At 44.7% G+C, this 8839-nt stretch overlaps 1 protein-coding gene across 1 annotated transcript; it reads right to left on the bottom strand.

Moving 5' to 3' along the window:
- Positions 1–1534: 1534 nt before the first annotated feature.
- Positions 1535–8161, bottom strand: amdhd2 (amidohydrolase domain containing 2). Its single transcript, XM_063470891.1, has 12 exons — positions 7888–8161; positions 7231–7385; positions 6736–6872; positions 6301–6440; positions 5799–5853; positions 5411–5623; positions 4688–4776; positions 4440–4584; positions 4134–4241; positions 3897–3965; positions 3640–3741; positions 1535–2914 (listed from the first exon to the last, which is right to left on the bottom strand). Exons 2-12 carry the CDS (start codon positions 7311–7313, stop codon positions 2835–2837), a joined length of 1221 nt encoding a protein of 406 aa, XP_063326961.1. The 5' UTR covers positions 7314–7385; positions 7888–8161; the 3' UTR covers positions 1535–2834.
- Between the last annotated feature and the right edge of the window lie 678 nt (positions 8162–8839).

Here is an 8839-nt window from a genome sequence, read left to right as displayed (position 1 = left end):
CAAGAGAATATGCTGTAGTTTTTGATGCAATACCAGATGGGGTGAGAAGGTTATTGGTGTCTGCTCCTAAAGGTCGAAATTGTATTATTCCAGAACTAAATCCCTCTAGCATATACATCGGTAACATCTGTCCTTTATTGAGTGATAAAGCCACAAATCAATGTATTAGACAAATTATTCAAAGAGATATTGTTTCCAAACCTGCAGCTGTATTTTACTGGAACAATATTTACAATGATATAGACCTGAAAACACTTGGATTCTATCAAGGAAATTTATTATTACTAACAAGGTAAGAGAAGTTACTCTTAAGTTGATCCATAGATGTTATCCGGTAAAGACATATCTGGTTAAATTTAAGAAAAATATTGATACTCTTTGTACTTTTTGCAGCAGTGCAGAGGAAACAATATGTCATCTATTTTGGGAATGCACGTATACACATATATTTTGGATTGATCTAAATAATTTTATAAACACCAAAATTGATCCCTTATGTAAACTGAAGTTTCAACATATTCTATTTGGCCTCTCACATACCGATAAAATAAATCCAGGAAAAAAATATATTATCAGTCTTCTGATTATTTTTGCCAAATTTCACATACATTGTACAAAATTTTCTCAACAGCGTCCAAACATATTTGTTTTAAAAGCTTTGTTTTCCAATTATCTAGAGAATCTAAAGGACAGCACTAACTCCAAAGCATGTAAAACACAAGAGCTGTGTCGAATGTACAGTTTCACTTGATTTATATGTTGTTTATTTATACCTTGAGCACCTCTTTCTTTTTTAATAGCTTATTTTGTTTGTTTGTTTTCTCTTAAAGTATACTTTTTTGTTTACGTACTTGTATTTGTATACATGACTTGTAAAAGATACTGCAAGCTGTGAAATTTTTCATACCCTTTCTATTACTACATTACTATGTATATTTGTTGTTCAAAAAAAAAAAGATCTGTCTGAGCTTTTATTTTGAAAGTGGCTTCCTGTTTATTTCGCTCAGGCTCGTGGACGTTTGTATTCTGCAGGGACGTTTTCAGGACAGGACACCGACCGAGCCAGCCAGCCGGGGCATGGCGCCTCTTCTCCGGGAAGATGACCGTCTCCTCCCGCAGTGCGGTCCTGGAGGATGAACCGGTCCAGCTCTCGCGCACCAGACTCCGCCGTAAATCTCGCTGAAATGTGATCAGCCTCGTCAGCTCCCACCGGCACGGAAACACTGACAATCAAAGTTTAGTTTTTATGAATCACTGATGCTTTCTGTGTAACTCGGCGCTAAATTTGAATCATAGCGTGGAAACGTAACTTCAGGACACAGAGGTTTTTACACGCGTTGAGAAGTTTCACCACTCATGCGCAAAATCAGTAAAATGTGAGTTATGTTTCTGTCCCTGATCACCTGATCCTGCTTGATCATTGGTGCTTCAGGTAAGTCACGTCACACTGTGATCATCCAAACTAAAAACTGGGCATGAAAACATTTAAATAAAAATAAAACTGGAATCAAATGAAAAAATACGTTTATTGAGACTTTGCCCTGAAAATTTTCACCAATATTAGAATTTTAAAAAAACTACAAGATGGAAGATTACGTCTGTCATCATCTGTTTCCTTGTGTGCCTGTTTGTAATTATCTGTGCTGTTTAGTGTCTTTCAGTATTTTTACAATTTTTTTACTTTCACTAAATGAAAGCAGGACTTTTACTTTATAAAGAGTGTCTGAGAGTGTACACACACACACACACACACACACACACACAGAGGTACTTTTACTGCAAAGGACATCGTGTCTGTTTGAGACTACATACTGTGTCATTATTAAACTGGACTGTACTCCTTTCCCCCGTCGTATCCCTCCTGTTCCTGTGCTGGATTTTCAGATTAAATATGTCCGGTGTTTCTAATTGTGAGCTCTGAGTGTGTACGAATAATCTGAGTGAGCTCAGGCTCACACTGCTGTAAACACTGAGCTTGTTACAGTTTTTGTACTCTCAGATCTGTCTGATGTCGCAAAGGTTATGGTTAAAGCGAGCACAGCCTGAACTCTGCTAACATCTGTCGATCTGTCTCAGATTTGACGACCATCAGATTCATTTCCATGTTTTTCTCTTTCTGTTCAGATCAGGAAAGAGAAACGAGGGTTACCCTCGTCGACACCTGAGGGGCAAAGAGGTTCTCGCTATCCTTTAACTATAACCTTCACCGCCAGGGGGCAGCATTTTACCAGTGAGAGCGATTCATGAAAAAGTTTCCTGGGCAGGAGTTTACCATCCTTACTTTTGAGTTCCTGAACAGCCTGTCACCAGGTCGGTCTCACGCAGACAGTTATGAGTCCACGATGTGACTATTTCTTCTTTTAAAGGCTGAAAACGTTCAAACCAGAGACCACCAGACCTTCTCACTATGAGACAATAATGCTAACGTCTGCTGCCACACCAGCAGCAGTCTGTCCACACTCTGTTGATGGTGTCAGTAAAATTTGCAACAAAGAAAAAGAGACGTTTACAGAAACTGAGGGTGTGCAGTGACCTCCACTGTGACCCCTGACCCTACACAGGTCATACAGCTGCTTTAACACAACATCAGACTTTCAGCAACACACGATCAATGAGCACGCTGACTTTCAGGGTAATAAACAGAAATCTTTGGTAGTTTGAAAAGCAGGAAAACATTTTCCACATCATCTGACATTTAATAAACTAATAATGCAGTAATATTTCACTCTGGTCCAGTTTTCCGGCAGTGCCTGGTGCACTCAGGCAGTCCATTAAAACCCCGACATGTCGATCATGCACAAAGGCACAGGCGGTCCAGTTTCCTTCTTCATCTCCTACTGTCCTTTTCTCCAAACCTCCTCTCCAGAAATATAAGTGGCTTTGACGTTGAGGCCCTCATCGAGCAGAACGAGGTCTATAAAAAAAAAAATAGTGCAGAGTGTAAGAAAGACAGGAGGTAGCGCTGCTGAGAGAAAAGAATCAGAAGGATGATGTTGTTACAGAGGGATCATTGCAAAGACGGTGGAAAGTTGGAGTTCTGTCAGTCGGAGACGGTTTCCTCCTGAACATCTGGACGAACGTCGATGCTTTGAAGGATCAGTTAAACTGTAAGTCTCACAAATTCAGCCTGAATCGAGCCGCTGGCCTCACTTAAAGGAAAGCACATGAACTCCAGGAAAGGTCAGAGCGCGGCGGCGCGATCCCAGAGAACCTCACGGCTACAGCCGTTAAACTTTAATCCAACGCTGTTGACCTTTGAAGCGCTGCACAACTGACAATGTGCAAGATGGAGGCTAAATATTCACTCAACATTCATGTGGGTTATTTTATTTACTCTTATTAAAACTTTTATTGTAAATCTGAAACAGAGCGAGTTCGAAGTTCTCGAAGCAGTTTGGCTGTAAACGTGTTTATTTCTGCTGTAAAGTTTAACATGGGAGTCTATGGAGACTGGCTCCCTGCTGGAGCCTCTGCTGGACACTAGAGGAACTGCAGGCTTTGGTCAATTGTTATACAGCCCCCCTCCCACCATGAAAAAAAGTCCAAATTAATGGCCAAGAAAACGCTGAGGACACAAAGGAGGAACTACAGCAGCTCTAACAGCAGGGATGCAGAAATAAAGATGCAGTCGGCTCTGACCTGCGTCGGAGCCGTAGTCCAGCTTTCCCTTTTTGGGGCTGATTCCCAGAAGCTGAGCCGGATGCAGGGAGGCAGCTTCCAGAGCCTCCTGTACACTGCAGCCTGGAGGACAGAGCAGGAAGTGAAGAGCAATGATGATCTGACCTGCATCGCCACAGCAACCAGGTCTCACCTGCTGGAGTTTACACGAGGCAGCGCGTCACTGCTCATTATGATTCTACTTCCTGTTTTTAGTCATTAAAGTAACACAAACTGACCTGAGGCCTGCTTGAAGTGGCGCACACACATGTCCATCGTGGCGATGCTGCCACTCAAAGTCTTGGTGCCTGAGGACATAAAGAGTGAAGTTACAGAGTTTTACACATGAAACCGTCGCGAGAACGATTAATTTTACTTTTCCGATCTCTGGTTCTAGTTATGCGTTTGCTCCTTTCTGCAGCATCGCTCAGGAAACCACAGGCCTGTTAGATAATAACATCTGAAGAACATCAGACCTGCCACGTAGGCGTGGAGACCCTGGATCTCGATGACCTGCTGGCCAAGAGTGTGACGGCCAGGAGGAAGACCCATCGCGGTGATGGCGTCCGTCACCAGCACCAGACCTGAAAGTATGAAGCACACAAGACACGGGAAAGTCCAAAATCATCTACTCCCAGATGATGCCACACGTTTAAACACGTTTGCAGAGTTTTACCAACCTCCTGAAACCAAAATAAGAACATTCTGATACATTTAGGAATATATTTGGGGAGATTTTCGTGCTTTTGGCTGCTGATCTGAAATAGAAACCTCAGTCAGACCTGACGGGTGAGCTCTGTGAGCGATGCGCAGGGCTGCAGGGTTGGTGTGGATGCCATCAGCTATCATGCCGTAATAAACCGTCCTGCCTGCGGGGATCCTGTCGCTGGTCAGCAGACCCACTATACCCGGGTCACGATGGTGGAACTGGACCACAGCAGACACAGAAGGATTACTGAGAGCGTAAAACCGACCGGGCTGAACAGAAACTGACTCAGAGTCTCAGAGACGAGCAGCAGCTGGGACTCACAGGCAGCATGGCGTTGAACAGGTGAGTGATGAAGGACGCGCCGTGCTGCACCGCCTCCTCGGCCTGTGACAGGTCGGCCGCTGAGTGACCTGCAAGAACCAGTCGAGCAAACTTTGTTCACATCAGCGCTCTCAGACGATTACAGCAGCTCCAGGTCCTCTACAGAGGCGTGACAGGCCCACGCCAACACCGCGCACAACACACAACACACTGAACCGGAACATGATTTCAACAGAAACAGGAAATAAAAATGAAATCAGTAAATCAATCATTAAAATAAAAAATACAAGCACACGAGAAAAGTGTATAAGTAAATAAGGATTGAATAATAATATGTAAATGAAAAAAGGGATAATAACATTTTTTTTAGAAAGTTATCTTTAAAAAGAATCTATGAAATAAAAGCAAATTTAAAATAATGCAAACAATAAAAAAACCCTAAAAATGAAAATAAATAAAATAATAAATTAAAAATGTGATTATTTTTTATTTTAAAAAAAATGTTTAATGAAAATAAAAATAATCTAAAATAAATAAAATCATATTTTAAAAAATACAAGGATGCAAAAAAAGACAAATTAAGAAATCAAATATTACAAAAACAGAGAAAAAATGATGTAAATGGTGTAAATAAAACTGAAACCAGTGAAGCGAGGATCGGTCATCATTACATCATCATTAAACTTTGCTGTATAATCGTTGCCGTGACTACACGATGCTCACCTAAGGACACAGTGATGTCCCTCTGGCTCAGCTCCCTCACCACCGATTGGCTGCCGGGCAGCTCAGGAGCCAGCGTCACTATGGCAACGTCGTCCAGGCTGCCGTAGACCTCCATCAGGTGCTCGAGGCCTCCGGACTTGAAGGTGCGGAGGTATTTCTCCGGGTGGGCTCCTTTCTTCTCGGCACTGATGAACGGACCCTCCAGGTGAAAACCTGCACAGGGAAGTTTACAGGAAGTGAAACAGACGCCATTTTCGGCCGCGGTCGGCGCTCGTGTACCGCAGCAGCGTGATCGTTTACGTACCAGCAAACATGTCTGCAGCTTCTGATCAATGAGGATAAACAAAGAATACAACAAGAATTCACCAACAGCATCTGAAAACCTCACCGAGGACTCCAGCTCCATGTGGTCCTCCATCATGAACTTTGACCTGAGGCAGAACCTGGAACACACATTTTGATGATGCTGTGATTTTACACTTAGAAGCTTCACGTCACCGATGGTTAGCGCCCTGACGTGTACATGCACAGCGTGTTCAGGGAGATGCACAACTCACACCTGCCTTCACTTCATCGCCTTCAGGTGCACCTCTGGACCTTCCAGTGCTGCTGCCTCCAACCCCGATCTCCATCCCTGACCTCCAGTTTTAGTTTAACTCTCAGTGCTCTCCCTGCTCCGTCCTGAGTCCGTCCTGGTTGTTTCCAGGGTTGGTTTTAGATGGCGGGTGGAGGCGGTGCAGCAGAACCTTCCAGTGAAGGAACTGAAAGCAGCAGCTGGCCTGGAAGAAGCTGTCCAGAGATGCTCCAGAAGATGACTTTGAAGGAGAGAGTAGGAACCCCTGAACACGCGAGCGCGTCTAAACTTGAACTGATAAAAATGAAACAGTGACCTTGTGGTAAACTTCGGGAGGGGAGGTGACCAGAGTCGGGCAGAAGGACGTCACGCCGTGCTCGAGGATCTTTTTGGCCACAAACGAAACTCCATCGCTGACATCCTCAGACGCCTGCGAGAAGTCGATGCCGTAACCTCCTGCAGCAGGAAGACGAGCCGTTACTCTCCTCGGGATAAACTAGCCCCGCCCCCTCAGCAGCAACAACGCTCTCTGTGACTCTGACACTTAAAACTGCAGCGTCAGCTCAGATGCCACTGACACCACCTTCAACTCCAGAGACTATGATGAACATTAAGAAGAGTTTGAAGCTGTACAGTTCTATCATCTTTGTTCCAGCACGCCGTCTGAATGTCTGACCAGGTATCAAAGTTACTGCAGCACCGCAGCTTCTGAAACACATGCAAAGGTGTGTGTCTGTGGGTGTGTGTGTACCGTTGATCTGGACGTCTATAAAGCCCGGCGCGATGATGCTGCCCTCACAGTCCACACGTTTGTCAGCGTATCCCTGCTCATCGAAGAACAGCTTCTCTGGGTCTAAAATCCTCCCCTCACGCACCCACAGGTCCTCTCTGCGCGCGCACACACACACACACACACACACACACACACACACACACACACACACACACACCAGAGTCATGACATCCTGGTCCATGGTACAGCATACATCATTAATGACTTTAAAAATCAAAACTGGACGCACAAGTTTGAATTTATCTGAGCTGCAAAGGTTCAAAACCCAAAACACTCCCACTGCTTTTTGGCTGCAGGTCTGTTAGGACGCTGCGCCTCGACCCGACGCTCCGAGTATACTCCTGTCAGGAGCTCTGAGCGCTCGTCTCAGCAGAATAGTTGGATTAAAGCTGGCGGGTTTCCTGGCTCAGACCGCCTCTTTTTGCAGTGTTGTTTTGTGTGTGTGTGTCGTACCTCTGCAGCTCGGTGTCCCTCAGGATCCTGCAGTTGATGAACTGAGTGATGGGAGCGTCTGACACCGATTTGTTGGACGGCATGCTTTTGGTTTTTGTGTCCTCTCAGCAGGCGAACGCGGACACCGCAAACACCGCCCGCTCAGCTACAGACGACTGGGAAACACAGCAGAACAAATCAAACCGTGTTAAACACGACCACAGCTTCTTACAGCGCGAGCACACTTATTCCTGTTTATCAGTTTTCCCCTAATACAGGCATCTCAGGAGGAGAATCAAACTTTACAGTTTACAAAAAGTAACCAGCTAAAGGAGGATTATTATGAACTGTGAATCATGCAAAGCTGCTCTAGTCGAGTCCAGCATGACAGGAATTAGGAGCAGGACGTGCTTCAAGCTTGCGATGGAAAACCAAAGTGTGCGACAAGCAGAAGTTTGTTTTTAGCTGCAGGGTTTAATGAGGGTCTGATCTTATTGCTGTGGGTGCAGCCGCTGACTTTGACCTCTGATCTTTTTTATGGTCTCCGTGAAACATCCTGAGATAAGCCAAACTATCCTTATCTGCCTGTCTGTAGTCAGCTCCCCTGACTCTACCCCGACTCTGCTTTTAAATTTATTTAAAATTTAACTCGTTCTCACTTTTCTCCTCTTTACCTACCGTGACACACAAAGTGGTGAAAACCCAGAAACACGTCTCCGTCTCGGCCTCCGTCAAACCCTCAGTGGGACTGTTGTTTGAACACAGGCTGATCTCTTCCAGCCGCCACCGCCACAGAGCCGAAACCTAAAACTGCGTTTTTCACACGGAGTTCTGCGGCTCCTCCACCCGCGGTGCCTCCACCTGCCCTGCAGCTGTGATCCAGCGGCGCTTTAAGGTGTGTGATCGCGCTGGTGCTCAGAGGAGCCGAGCAGAGGAAGAGGATCGAGTCATGTGACCGAGGCAGGTCAGCTGATCAAAACAACAGGATGAGAGCAGCTGCGGTTTGCTGACACATGCCAAAGTTTTCCACGATCAGCACAGAAGAACAAGTTTCACGTCACGAAAAGCTTCAGTTCGTTTAAAATATCTGTAAATGTTAGAGGTGACAAATTATTCTGAGACGCTTTAACAGGAACAATGGAGCCATGTTTCCTTTAATGACTGCAGGTAAAAACGGCTGCAAAATATTTACTATTCACAGTCTTCGGACACTTTATTAAGTACACATGGCTAGCGCCAGGGTCGTGCCGGATCGGCTGGCTCGGTTAAAGTGTCGTAAACGAGCTGGTCTCCGCTGTAAATGAATTCACGTCATTTTGATGCAGGAACAACTTTCGGGGTGGATTCCGTACGCAGTTTTTGCAACGTGGCTTCTTCATAAAATAAAAATACAAAATAAATAAAAAATCGAATAAAATCTAATTTATTGAGAAAATAATTCAGTGACGTTAAAAATCTGTTTTCCAGCAGAGATGTGGCCAAAGAGGGCAGCAGAAACTCAGCCGGTATAAATGTATTTTTACAGAACTGTCACATTTCTTTAAGCAGTGGATCGATTATACTGAGAACACTGAGTTATAAAGATCATGTCTTTATTTGAATACAAGCCCCTCATAAGTCCCGCTGACTG

Source organism: Pelmatolapia mariae, linkage group LG4, assembly GCF_036321145.2.
Source record: "Pelmatolapia mariae isolate MD_Pm_ZW linkage group LG4, Pm_UMD_F_2, whole genome shotgun sequence".
Lineage (NCBI taxonomy): Eukaryota > Metazoa > Chordata > Actinopteri > Cichliformes > Cichlidae > Pelmatolapia > Pelmatolapia mariae.
The sequence above is the reverse complement of the archived record's forward strand: the minus strand, read 5'-3'. Positions and strand labels throughout refer to the sequence as shown.